Genomic DNA, 15,167 nt, shown 5'->3' with positions numbered 1-15,167 from the left:
TGCTATGGCAGGCATGGAAATAAACAAGGGCAGTATTATCCATAGACAGCTAGTCACCAAGGATTTAAAGTAGCAGGTAAACATAGTAATGAGGTAAATGAATCCTCTCAAAATGAGGCTAGCAATATAAAATTGTTGCAGAGGCAATATATTTAACTTTTTGGCCTATTTCCCTTTCCTCAAAAAGTAGGACATTTGCAGTACAGATTCACTGATATGTCACTGAAACTATTGGGAAAACTTTAGAGAAGAAAAAAGCAAACTTTTTAAAAGAGGAATATTAGGTGGTTAGGGTTGCCAAAGAGATGAATCCTTTTAAACAGCAATTTCAGTTCTTTCTTTTCGCTCAAGGGAAAGTAGTATTCACACTGCTTGTTGTTTCTGGAAAACGGTATTGTGGGAATATTTTACCTAGTAAGAAATATAAGTTCTTGGATTGAGAAGTAATTTTTATCGTGAACTCTGAGTATAATTTATGGGATGCAAATTTTGTGTGTGTGTGTGCACATGTGTGTGTGCACTTGGGAGATGATTAAGTTATTTAGATTTGGACTGAAACTCAGGAATCAGGTTTCCCCAACTTACACACTTGCTTCCTTCACCTGCCTTGTCCTTCACCTAGTCAGCTCATTCTCTCTCCATGTTCAGCTTAGATGTCAGTTCTCCAGGAAGGTTCCTGAATGCATCCACATATGTCATACTCTTGAGAGTTACAAGTATTCATTTAATAGAACTAATAAGCTGTAAATGCCATGAGGGCCAAAATATATTCTGAATGTGCACTGCTATATTTCCAAAGTTCACTGGGTAGTGTGGGCTCTTAAGTACCTGTTGGAAAGAAGGAAAGAAAAAAAGCAGAACTTCGTTCCTCTGATATTCTATTAAAATCATTTAAACGGTTGATTCTGCCATTGCCTCTTTAGCTGAATTGGGAGAAATCTTGCTAGTGTTCTTTATAAAACACAAATTTTTCCTCATTTTCTATGAATGTTGAAGTACTTTGAACTTTGTAAAGTTTTATGAGTGGAAGAAATATATTCCTACTGCTGCAGGTAAGAAGATTTGGATATATGATAATAAAATAATTTCTGTGATAGCCGAACACGAAGATATTATTGACTTAAATTCCAATGATTCCATGAGTCATATGCAGAGATATACCCACCTCCTGATTTCCCATTAACATAAAATAAATTCTAATGTAGAAAATTATATTTGTTATCCTGAAATTGTGATGGCCCTTACATTTTTGTATTATTTCTTAAGTAACCTATAATAATATTAATATGGAAATATTAGGGAATTGCTCAGATCTGTTAACAACAATTTGTATTAGAGCTTATTCCCCAAAATGGATGAACTGATCTTTGTTTTTCTCTACATGTTTTCAAAATGTTCTGTCATCCTCTTTAGTTCACTATCAGGGTGCACAGAGAACTTTTAGTTCCTTTGTTCCTTTGTTGTGAATGGACTTAATTTTAAATTTGTGTTAGCTTTAAAAGCACTTGGCTTTAACATAGACTCTCTGTCCAAAAAGATCATGGCTTGGATGTCATAAAGATTTTGCTGCTTTTTAATGATGGATAGACAGACCTCTGGTGGACATGGGAGGTGACTAGAGGAGGTAGGTTACAATAAATGATTTCACCTTCCTACCAGTGGTGAAATGAGCTGAGCTCAACACCGGTGGTAGTATCATTTCTAGGTTCAGTCACAGGGAATGGGTGTCCTTTATATGGAGGAATAAAGCAGTAATAAATAAAGAAATAAATCCTGCTTCTTTTCCAAAATAATTCATTGAAAATATGTATGCATTTATAAATATTATTGCATACAATTTATAATAAACTCTAACACCCAATGTTTGACTGCATATTAGATACTAATTTTAATGAAAAGTCCAGCGAAGAATTTTATGCTCTTACTTATCAATATGAATAAGCAAAGTGTCACATATGATTATGGGCTGCTTTGTACTTTGAGCCCACAAACAGAAGCGGACAGAATGCTGGTGCTTTCCCGTCTGTTTAGAAGTAGAAATGAAGTAATAGTAAAACTTTCGTGGAAAATAATGTTTTCAACAATTCATTTTATATCAACACTGTTTTACAGCAAAACTTCGAGAGTCCTGCTTTGATCCAGGCAATATAATGAATGGCACCAGACTTGGAATGGATTATAAATTAGGGTCAACAGTCACCTATTATTGTGATGCTGGTTATGTTCTTCAAGGTTATTCGACACTCACCTGTATCATGGGAGATGATGGAAGACCTGGATGGAATAGAGCCTTACCAAGTTGTCATGGTAAGAAATATACATAAATATATATATATATATATATATATATATATATATATATATAAATATAAAAATATAAAAAAAATATATATATATATATAGTCTGAGCTTTTATTTTTAGACAGAATCAGGAAATATTTAAACCCATTTTTATATTTTTAAAAATTGACCACTTAACATTCAATCTACAAGTGTGATATAGGCCAGGCAGAGATTTTATCAAGGATTTTCAAATTGGATTCATTAAAGAAATGGTTTTGGGAAAGTACTTATATTCCCAGGTGTCTCTAAAGCAATGCACACGTTATTGTAGGCAAGCTCCCTGGCACAAGGATATTGCCTTTTTCTATTCTGTGTTCAGGACTTAGAGGAGCGCCTGAGAAAATTAGGTGCTCAGAAGATACTGGCTGAGTAAAGGAAGAACAAATACACTGAAACTGACATTTCAACAACATAGATAAATGCAGTAACTTAAATATGATCAAGAACTGGTGATAAATCTTTATCCAAACTACACATTTTTCCTAAAAATTAAAGTTGCCTAGAAGGACAACCCTGTTGGAGCTGCTGAGGCGGGTCTCACAACAGGGGGAAGTCTCAAGGACACAGTAAAATGGAGGAAGACCGAAAATTAGTTTCAGTAACATCATATCAGATATGTAACTGCCACCGCCAGAGTTAGTACCAGACCAGTGCATCAGATTCAACTTGATACAGGAACTGACAGTGATCATAGCCAGGAGAAGACTGCTGATCTTAGAAAAAGTTAGGAAAAATACATTAGGAAAAATATATTCAAGGGGAAGACACTTAATGTTCTTGAGATTAAGGAAGTTACTGAAGAGGCACCAGAAACAGAGATGGCACCTTCACTTAGGGTGTGGAATTTGCTAAGCATTTAGCCACAGTAAATGAACAGCCTATTCAGAATTTTGAAAAGATGATTCAGTGGACACAGGAGGGAAGATTGTGGGAGTCCCCAATGAATAATGAAGGAGTTGTGATGATGATGGTTCATGAATATATATTTCTGGATAAATACCAGGAGGATTTTTCACAACAAGGACCAATTTGTCACTTTATGGAACCAGTACCCCGTGTTCTTTCTAAAATGCACATCTGAGTGTTAGAAAAGTCCAACACAGTGGTTGAAACATTATTTTAATGAAAAACAGGACATTCTAAAATAAAGTGATACACAGTTCATTTGCAGACCATGGAAATTTTTATTTCAAGCTTTTGGAGATGGATTTTATAGCTAAATAAAATAATACTGCATGTTGAAAAATCATATACTTGTATACAAGTCTATGAGGACAGAGATACTGTGGGAAAAAAAAAACAGTTCAGTAAGGAGAGAAAAACTATGATATCACTTTGGAAAGTTACCACAGACTCCCTCATCAGTTGAATGATCCCAATGCATTGTACAAAACTGACATGGAGATGATATCATCTAGAGCAGATTTTCTAAACTATAGGTCACCACCAGTGAGTCATAAAATCAATTCACTGGGTCGTGACCAGCATTTTTATAACTGATATAACATTGAATGAAATAAAATAAAAGATAAATACATAAAAAGAAGAGAAAAATGTTATAATCCAAAGACCATAGTAAGGATAAATATTTTTTTGTGGAACTCTTTTCAGCTATCTATAAAGAAATAAATAAAATACAATAAATATGTGTGTGGAGGGTGTGTGTGTGCATGTAGATGTATATGAGTATATTTGCAATGAGGTAATGTATATTTCTTACTATGAGTTGCAGTGAGAAAAAACAATTTTGATCTGAGGATTAAAAGAATAGATTTTTGATGTCTGGTACACATAGTAATTTTTCTTAATTATATAATATATTCATGTACTCGGATTATGTGTGTATTATTTCTGACTTAAACAAGTCATTTAACCTCTCTAGAGTCTCTCATCTGTAAAATGAGAGTATTTGAAATTCTTTACTTCAGAATGTTGTGTAAGAACTAAAGACAAGGTACTTACCTACTAAATGGTCATTCTGTTAGTAACAGAACAGCCAATTAAAACGTGGCTTGAGTCGATGGTTTCATCTATCAAGACAAGGGGAATAAAAGGAGAAATAATTACTTTGAATTTCATTCTGCCAAAGAGAAAAAAAAATAATGAATGTCACGAAAGTTTATAAAAAGTTTAAGAGAAAGTGTGGTTGTTTTGTCTTAAGAGCCATGCAAAAGAGGAATTTGTGGATAGACAGAAAATTCATTAAAAAACTAACAAACAAACAAGCAACAACAACAAAAAAACATGGAAAATTTTCTGAAGCCAAACAAGAAATAACCAAAATCCTGACAGAGAAAACCAAAGAATAAAGAAAACTATAGATCAGGGGCTCCTGGGTGGCTCAGTAGGTTAAGCTTCAGGTTCTTGATTTTGGCTCAGGTCATCATCTTGGACTTCATGAGATCAAGCCCACATCAGGCTCTACACTGATAGCACAGAGGCTGCCTAAGATTCTCTCTCTCCCTCCTTCTCTTCCCCTCCCCCTACTCTCTTTCTCTCAAAATAAATAAATATACATTTTTAAAAAACTATAGATCAAAAAGATAAGTCTTAATCACTGGGATAAATTATTAAATACATGGTTTTCAATGGCTTAGGTGAAAAAGACAGGTGCAGCAGAATATGCATTCACTAAGAATATGCCTGCCTAGAATAATCCTATTCCTTGCCATAGATTTCTATATTGATAGGTCATAGAAATGTTAATTGAGCATGGACTATACCATAATGTATACAAATGGTCCTTCTGAACCAAAAATATTTCATGGGATCAATTACAATTCAACCAAGTGTATTTCATGTTGGTTTAATAGTCAATATCTACAAACAAAACAAAGGCAAGGGTAGACCTGTGTTCAAATCCTCTTACTATATCTATGACCTCAGATGAGCTAAGCCTTGATTTTTAAATCTCTAAAACTGGATGATAGTTATTAACTCAATAGATTATGTGAAGATTCAATTAACCATAGCACATACAGAAGGCCTAGTGAATTTCCCAGCAAACATTGGCATATTAATACGTGTGATATTCAAAATGTTCTGAAAGAAGCACAGCACTAGAAAACATACATTGCACTTTGCATTGTATGTTAGGTTTTAGTGCAACTGGTATATTTCTATCATTTTAACATTAATTAAATCTAATTTATTAATGTTAATATATGGATACACATTTACCCACTCCTAAAAACAGCACAAATGTTTAGTATTTTTAAATTTCTTAAAAGAGAATAATCTTCACTATCAGTTTAGTTGGATATGACTAGACTTTTGCCTACAATGCCAAGATACTATGGAAATCAAAGTTATTGCATGCATACCTTATACTATTACCCAAAATTGAAGATATATTCATGTTAAAATATGACCACGTCTGATGATTTCTAGTATGGGGGGAAGCCCATGTTTTAGAATTAGATGTAATTAACTCTAAACAATGTTTTAAAACCAAGAGAAGACCTAAAATCAGCTATGTGACCTTGTATAATTTATGTGTCTAAGCATGAGATAATATTGTATAGTTTGTAAGGTTGTTGGGAGAATTATATTAAATAACTCATTTGGAACATTTGGTTTTGGGGTTCCTGCTAGCTCAGTCAGTAGAGCATGTGACTCTTAATCTTGGGGTCATGAGTTCAAGCCCCACGCTGGGCTTAGAGGTTATCTAATAACATAAAATTAAATAAATAAATAAATAAATAAATAAATAAATAAATAAATATAACATTGGTTCTGAAGTAATTACTATATCACAGTAAGGAGAGCTTAGTATATTTTAGTTTCTTGATCAGGTTCGCACATATCTGTTTGTTTTCCCTCACAGTAATTATACAGAAATCCAAAATACACAGAACTGGCTGACTTTCAGATTTAATAATTTAATACTTTGAAAGTCAAAATTAGTGGGTAAAGCATCTGCAAAAGAGCCAGAAGTTTTTTTGTTCATAAGGATAAATTTTTTAATTAAGATATATTTTGTATTTTTTATCAAAGTAAAATATACATGGGATAACTGAGAAAATTATTTAAAATAGCTTAGCATTTAAAGTAATTTATTTTTTTAAGTTTATCTATTTTGAGAGGGGGAGGGCAGGGGTAAGGGGGGAGAGAGGGAACCCCAAGCAAACTCTCCACTCTCAGTGTAGAGCCCGATGCGGAGCTTGAACTCATCAACCATGAGATCATGACCTGAGCCAAAATCAAGAGTCAGATACTTAAATGACTGAGCCAACCAGGCGTCCCAATTTAAAGTTATTTAAAGCACTGGTCATCTGCCTCACCCCCCACCTCTATTCTGCTATTACTCAGCTGAGCCTTCTAATAATTTCTAGTTCTAATTGCTCTGATGGTCCTCTCCATGACTCTGCATAACATATGAAGCTCTGTTTCTTGATTTGCCAACTCTAGACAATTTCCATTTATTTCCAGGTATAAAAGATAAAGAGTTATGTCAAATCCACAGCCCCTCTCTTCAATATTCCAGAAATATGTTATGTTTGTTTATTCTAGTTATTGCCTTTGTCATGCATTAATTTTTTTATGCCTCTATTGTTAATATCATTAATGTTTAAGAATTAGATTGCCAGCCTCTGCTGCTTTTCATGCTGCATATTACCCACCCCTCGGTAAAATGTTGACTAATATCTCTGAGAACATGGGCAGGAAATTTTGACTGATAGGCTTCACTTTTGAGTATATAAGTAGGATGTTGGCTATTAGACCATGATCCCTAAGTGCCAAAATAACTAAAGCTTTTCATTTTTTACATAAAAGTAAACACCAGCATGACCTTTAATGCAATTTTTAAATGCAATATTTTGCTTTTTCTTATAATGTTTCACTCTGAAAGACCATAAGCTCCCAAAGTCTCAGGCTACATGTTTAGCATGAAACATATTAATTTATACATGCAGCCTCTTAGTAAATATGTTTATCCTGAACCGAACCGTAAGAATTTACAGTTTGTCTATTTTAGAGGATAGGATTTTTTTTTATCATGGTTTAAGATTGTGTACATTTTAAATCTGAAGGAAATATTTTCAAGAGCTTATGTTGGACCCTGGGAGATTGCATTTGTCAGAAGTAGATCCAAAATGATAGCATCCTGTGGTAAGTCCTGCTCAGTGATGAGAAACCCTGCAGTTTATCTCATGAAAATGTCACAGGTATTAAATGATAGCAAAACAGAATATCCGTACCTGCAATTCACTTTGTGATCAAAAAAAAAGTGCTTGGAAAATAATTTCTTACCTTCTTATTTTTCATACTTTGAAAAGTATGTTGAAACTCTGAGTTGCTTTAGAAAACTAAAGTGAGTTACTTTAGAAAACTATAGACACACTGGATTAAAGTGGAACTCTTATTGCTCTTATCCATAAAATGACTCAATATTAGCTAAAGGAAATGAAACACAAATAGTGACAGATTCCATCTTTTTCCCTTAATATTCACTACTTGATTTATTTCACCTAATGGCATTGCAGTTGTTTATATAAACACACCTCTACCCTAATCTAGGGCAACTACAGGCTATCTCTTAGCTCTTAGCCTCCCCCCTGGCTAGTTTCTCTCTTTCCCTTATTTCCTGATACAATCTCTTATGAACACAACAAAGTAATCTTTCAAACATATGTCAGATTATATCAAAATCCACCAGTGACTTTCTAAATCTGAGTAAATTCCAAAGATCTTACAATATGAGGTTCTACTTAATCTACCTATATATACTCTGACCTCTTTACTATTCTTGCTCCCTACTACACTCTTTGGGCCACAAGGGCCTCCTTGATGTTTCTTGAAAGCACTGTTCACACTTCCACCTCAGGGCTTTTGCACTTACTTGTCCTTTTTGTCTGAATACTTTTTTTCCCCAGCTTTCTGGCTGAAGCTCTCAGACTTCCTTTAGGCTTCTGACCACTTGTTTTCTTAGTAGAAAAAACATTCCAATTTACCCTTTCCTTGCTCCCTAAAGCTTCCAGGATGGAATCAAGTATATCTAAAGTTGAAATATTTCTGGTGTGTGCAAAGTCCCAGTTATTTTAGGGCCTTAGAACTTTGAAAGGTAGATCATTAAATTTAGAAGTACTAATACAATATTGTTGTATTACAACGATAATACAATATTGTTTTTTTAACTGAGATATAATTGACATATAACATTAAATTTGCTTTAGATATACAACAAAATGATTTGTATTTATATATATTACGAAATGATCGCAACAATAAGTACAGTTGACATCCATCACCACACAGTTACAATTTTTTCTTATGATAAATAATTTCAAGACGTACTCTCTTAGCAACTTTCAGATATGCAAGAGAGTACTATTAATGATATCATCATGCTGCACATTACATACCCATGGCTTATTTATTTCATGATTGGACCAATGCAGTATTCTTGATCTTTTCCATTGCTATAGCATACAGTGGAACATGCATTTGACAGTTAATTACAATAATAAGACCCTAAGAATAAACATATTTGTACTGTTAAAGAATCAGTAGCTTTCCACTTATTCTAAAGAAGAGATGGCATCATGCATTCCTCTTTTTCAAGCATTCAAAAGTATGAATTATATGCCTGGTCCTGCGCTATGAATTCAATATGGTTCTTGCCCTTAGAGAGTTTATAATCAGAGGATATACAGACAGATACGGTCCATTGCTGGAAATAAAATCAGTGCTGCACGCACAGCATGGAGGTGCCTCTGAACCAATTACAGAGACATCAGGAAAGTCTTCCTTGAGGCGCCTGGTTGCTCAGTTGGTTAAGCTTCGGACTTCAGCTCAGGTCATGATCTCGCGGTTCATGGGTGAGTTTGAGCCCCGCGTCAGGCTCTGTTACTGATTGCTCAGAGCCTGGAGTCTGCTTCAGATTCTGCGTCTCCCTCTTTTTCTGCCCTCCCCCACTCACGCTCTGTCTCTCAAAAAATGAATACATGTTAATTTTTTTTAAAAGAAAGTCTTCCTTATAAAAATGACACATAAAGTGAATCTTAAAAATAAAGTAAGAATAAACCAGGTGAGGTACAGGCATGAGGAGATGGTGCCTTTCACACCCGGGGTTGAGCATTTATAAATATATACAGGCAAGAGTAAATGAAGGAAAGTAGGTAGAATTTCCAGCAGCTCAATATGGCAAGCCTAGAGAGAGGAGTCATAGAGATCATAGTTTATCTGTACTGGAATGGCTTGAAGTTTTGTACATATATTATTTAGAGCCTAACACAACTCCATGAATTGAGGACTACTAATATTCTCATTTACAGATGAGGAAACGAAGACACAAAGAGAGGTTCAGTCACTTGCTCTAAGTCACAGTTGCCCAGCAGTCATGTTTTGGAGTCTAGGCTCAATCACTGCCCTATAGGTAGGCTGATTAATTCTACAAATGACCTTGCATTCATCTTTTTTATATCTGCAGTTATGGCAAATTGCAGTTGATTAAGTGTTTCATGAATGGATATGTGGCATGAAAAATAAGTGGTGAAATTTGGGGCTCTCCACTTATTTCTGAAATCTTCCTCCATGCTAAGTATGAGAATTAATAAAAAGTAAATTCCTACCAATAACTAATAAAAGTGTTCATCTGACATGCATTTTTGCATTGCATTTGAAATACAACCTTACACAGAATGCAAATAAATACCTTAATAGATATAGTCAGTGTTAGTTCTTTTGAATATCGGCACCATTATTTTCAATACCTTTGTTTCTCTCCTGCTAATGTAAGTCCTAGATTCTGGGGGGAAAAAGAGAATTAAGTAACTCAATCATTGGTAACTGTAAGTCTTTTCAAAGTACATACACACGAGTACGTTAAGATTAGACATCCAGTAGTCATAGGGCACCATTCTTTGTTCAACTTCCAATTATATGTGGAATGATAAAAGCTTTTAAAAGGGTAGCCTCTTACCCTATCAACTGAAGAGAAAGCTTCAAAAGAAACAAACTAAAAAATAAAAAGTTCATTTTGTAATTCCAGCTCTCCAATTTTACAGTTATCTCTCATTAATAAACTCATATGACCTACTTTTAATTAAATCATATTGCTTTAGTGTATGAAGTAGAAAACTCAACTCTTATTCCAGATCTCCTGCTTAAATGGCATGGCTTGTCTTGGGCTAATTTCTTATCACAAATGTCCTTGAGGTTTATAGAATTTTTTTTTGAGGTTTGAAACAAGTCTAGAGCCCCATTCCATTATAAATGCATATAGGTATCATCTAGTCTAATATACTGAGCCATTTAGCATTTGATGCCATTTAAAATATGTGATATAATTAAGGCATGTAGATGCAAGATTCATAAAACAAAGGCCTAGTGATAAATTATTTCTGAGTATCATCAAATATCTGCCTTTCATTAGCTACACATAGGAATTTTGTTCACAGACATAATATACAGATTATGTTTCGTAACCATGCTAAAAAGAAGTATACTGCATTTCTTTTCTTTTCCTTTCTTTCCTTTTTTTTTCTTTTTTTTTTTTTTTAGTAAACTCTAGGCCCAGTGAGGGACTTGAACTCATGACCCCAAGATCAAGTGTCACATATTCTACCACCTGAGTCATGCACCCCAAAAGTATTTTCTATTTTAAAAACTTAAAGTAGTATTGAGACAAAACCAAGGCATGCTTGGTTTTTATATGATGGGAAGGGGGGGGGTGTATTACTTAAAATGAAACGGGAAGGAAAGCTAATGATATTGAGCACCTGCTATTTCCAGGCACTCTTATTTACATTATCACTCCAGTTGGCCTCCTGCATGCTAGTCTAGAGAATCATTAACATTGTTATAAACAAATCCCTGCTGCTATGAATTCTGGATCATACTACGTAGAGTCCCCTGTGTAAGAAGCAGTTTGATTGCAAATCAGTGCCTATAATTCAGAGCATATTTACTTGTGACCACTGACTTGGAGCTCATATTTTAAACCATCTTTATTTTCTCTGTTTTTGGGATCTCAGTCACTATGCCATATCTCCAGAGGGGTGGTCTCGTGGCTTCTCATTGTACAAAGAAGCCCCTATTCTCCACTACCATGCAGGCTTTGAGTTAGACTTCAAACTTGCCTCCCTAATGTGTCACCAGTTTTTACAGAAAAGCAAAAAAGAAAAAAAAAACTTACATATACAGAAAATCTATCAACCCAGAAATTCTCTCCTTGCAGATCAAGAAAATAAAGTATACAGCAGTAACTATTAATAGTCATGTTGAGAATCAAACTGTATTAAGGAATGGTATTAAGGTAATAAGAAAACAGATCTAAAAATAGTCACAAATGTTCTTCTATTGGAGAAAAAAAACCTACTAAAAATTTCAACCCACAAAACCTAGAGAGAAAAAAATCAGATTTATTAGTGAATCAGGATATTTGGAATATAATGAACATTGCCGGCAGTCTATGAAAGATACTAGAAAGACCAGACAGAATCTCATACAAATTTATAAAGAAAGAACAAATAACACTTCTTTCATCTTCTTGAGACACACACTGAGGTACCTTGTCTCCATATACCTTGTGAGCATACCTTGGAAGAACCCTGAGTTAATTTCTGAAGAATTGTTTACTTCAGTCAGAAGGCCAGCAGTCCTGCACTATAAAATCAAAAGTTGGGGCCTATTATGTTTTAAAAGAGATGCCCTAAAGGAGGCTGCTGCTTTCCTCCCCTTTATTAAACACGGAAAATTTCATTTTACACTTACACTTTAGCAGTGAGCCATTCACTCCAAGATATACACATAAAAGAAGATAATACAGAGCTCGCTGTGCAATAGGGAATTTTGTTCCTAATCCCAAATGCCAGATCCAGTTAGACTGAAATACTTGGGAGTGTTAGTGAGTAAACCTGGACCATACTAAGGCAATGGTTCTAAATATCTTCAAACCTAAGCCAAACTGAAGACTGGATATTTCTCCCCTAGTTCCAAATCTGAGTTTTAGGACCTTTCTGATTCAGGGAAGAATTGGTCTGTCATGTTAGGAAGAGATACAAGAGAGCGAAAAGGCAGGGGTCCTCCAGTGCAACTAATATTTTCCAGAACTTCATAGGCCAGAGCAACAATCTCAGCCAAGCACCGTTAAAGAAAAGAGAAAACAAAAAATTACGAAAGTCATCAGATGGATTGGGGAGGAATCTAATTAGAATTGGGTTTCTTTTTTGTGTAATGATGAATGCTATCCTAGAATTATCTTTTTTAGGTGTAAAAATATAATAAAGCACATAGGTGTAAACAATAAACTGATTATATTAAAACGCAGTTATCCAAGTACTTAAAATCTATAATTGAAAAAACAAATTTTGATGTAATAATATATTACTTCCTAATTATTCCCTTAAATTGGAAGTTCTGAAAAGCTTAATAACTACTATAGGGATAAGCAGAAATAATATTTTGAGGTATCCACAACAATTATGTAATATAAAAACATCTGTAATTTCTATTGGTGACAAAGTCGCAGTTACTTCTAATACTACTGTGGTTTTCTGCCTACATTCGAAATGGAATGAAATGGTATAATTCACTAAAAATAAAAAAATCCATTAGGGTTGAAAAATATATACATTTTTTTCCCTGTCCAAATTCATGAAACAAGAAAAAGAACCCCTGAGTTGTAAGAAAAAGGGGAAGACAGGCCAATTTCACCTCCTTTTCACTATTAACATTGGCTCTTGTTTCTCCCTGGCCTTCTAAAGTATACAGAGTCCAAAGAAGTAGAGGACTATGTCCACACCGATTGTTAACAGCTGGGCACAGTGACAGCCCCCCAACCCCCGCCACTCCTTGAGAAAACAGCTGAATTAAAGTTGTAGGTTCCTCTTCCTTTGGGTTGGAGTACCCTGGTCTTCATCCCTAGGGGAATGAAGAGGAGAGGAAAATAAAAACCACCGGCTCTTCCTAGAGGGAAACAATGCCCTGGGTAGAATCGCTTAAATGGCATTCCTCTCCCTCAAGGGAAGAGTTTGGCAGAAACACCAGGTAAGTTTCCTCCTGTCCTTTCTCTAAACTCTGTATTTCTTTCTGGGATTGATGAGAGTAGTTCATCTTCCTAAGGCCTTTATGAAACCCTCAACATATTACCTCCAGAAGATTCTGTGGGGCCAGAGAGTTGTTTCATTCATTTTGTCTAAGCCTCACCATATACCAGATCCGTTTCCACTTTGAAATGTCCTCTCTTCCAAGGCTACTCAATCAGTAAATAGTGAAGCTGGAATTCAAAACGAGATCTTGCAGACTCCAAAAATTTGGGTTTTTATATTGCACTTGCTATGCTACCCTAAACAAGTGGTTTGAAAAATATGAGTTTTACATTCCGTGCATTTAGTCACCAGCAAGATAGTAATATACTGTATATTTTATTTTTCATAATATTTATGACATATATTTATTACAAGTCCATTAAATAAACAGACACTCTGCTAAGCTCCAGAATTATAAGTAGTGCATAAAAAGACATGGAAATTTTGACTTAATAGATTTGGAGTTAAGTGATAGAGACAGACCTTAATCGAAAGGCCATACAAATAAGTGGCTTTATATAAATATAAAACAAGTTATAATAAGTGCCTTGAAAGTAATGGAATGCTATATGATGGGATCCTCTGAACTAATCTGGAAGACAGAGAAGACTTTCCTGAGAAATCAATGTGTAGCGATCCAGTAGGAGTAAGAAATTGTCACAGAGGATTTTTTTTCCTACACTCATTTTGTGCTAATATATTAGTTGTCTTAAAGTATGTTTTAAACAACAAAAGATTGCCATCACTTAAAATCAATGACTTAGAAATAAGAAACTAAGCAATGAAAAGGAATTGTAGTTTTTAAACAGCACCAATAATTCAACCAAAATTATTTTAAGAACTTGTCTTTCCATATCCAGTTTCCTAGCAATTGCTAGGGACTTGGGAGTATAGGGAATAGCAAGTGACTGCTAATGAGTACAGGAACTCCTTTGAGGATGACACATATTCTGAAATTAGGTAGAGGTGTGGTCCACAACTTTGTGAATATGCTAAACAACCACAACAATAATACTCAATTGTATACATCATACCTCAATCTTGAAAATGAGGTTAAAAATGAGTGACATAGGTATCACAGATGAACTATTAACATCCATTCTATTAGAATTTATATATGGTAGCATGGCAGATCTATCCAAGGAATGAATATAGCTCTTCGGAGGTCTTTGTCCTAGGATGACTCTTCTTCTTCTAAGAACATACACTCTGATGGAGAACACAGCTCACAGAGCACTGGTGCATGAAGGGAATGCCTTTCCAGGCAGCACAATCAAATGAGTGAGTCCAGGCAATCAGTGAGGTGACAGATGTAGAAGGACATCTCCTACTAAGTTTACTTAGTGAGGGATTAAAGTGGTTTACAAGCCACTGATTACAGCATTGAGATGGAGTTTTGTTTTTGTTGGTTTGTTTGTTTGTTTTTAGTGTTAAACAGGAGTGTGGAATTGTAACAAAGGATTAATTCACAAGTAGTAAAGACTGATTTTTGCTTTTTTTTCTTTTGGGCGAATAGATGAGGCAATAGGAAACTCATAACAATATTATCTTTAGTTTTCCAGATAAATGAATGTGAATATATCAGAACTAATGGAAAAGAAAATGAAAATCAAAATAAATAAGTTACTTAAGGTAATCGTTTATATTTTAAAGAAATAGTTACTACCGTTATGATAAAATGGCCTTATTAGAGGAACATCATCTAACAGATAAACAAAATGAAATGCTTATTTATTTAGGAGACATGATGCAAAGCATGAAATCAATGGCTGAATAATAAGCTATTTTTTT

At 34.5% G+C, this 15,167-nt stretch overlaps 1 protein-coding gene and 1 pseudogene across 4 annotated transcripts in view; both read left to right on the top strand.

Moving 5' to 3' along the window:
• CSMD3 (CUB and Sushi multiple domains 3) overlaps window positions 1-15,167 on the top strand; it is a 1,253,459-nt gene that overhangs the window by 980,922 nt on the left and 257,370 nt on the right. For all 4 annotated transcript variants that reach the window (XM_040494274.1, XM_040494275.1, XM_040494273.1 and 1 more), the window contains one exon: window positions 2,113-2,307. In XM_040494274.1, coding sequence (XP_040350208.1) covers window positions 2,113-2,307 — 195 coding nt within the window. The remainder of the gene's footprint in view (window positions 1-2,112; window positions 2,308-15,167) is intronic.
• On the top strand, window positions 2,553-3,563 carry LOC121043249 (28S ribosomal protein S31, mitochondrial-like; annotated as a pseudogene).

The sequence above is a fragment of the Herpailurus yagouaroundi genome, unplaced genomic scaffold (genome assembly GCF_014898765.1).
Source record: "Herpailurus yagouaroundi ecotype Mexico unplaced genomic scaffold, PumYag 186, whole genome shotgun sequence".
Classification (NCBI taxonomy): domain Eukaryota; kingdom Metazoa; phylum Chordata; class Mammalia; order Carnivora; family Felidae; genus Herpailurus; species Herpailurus yagouaroundi.
This window is presented reverse-complemented; position numbering and strand designations above follow the sequence as displayed.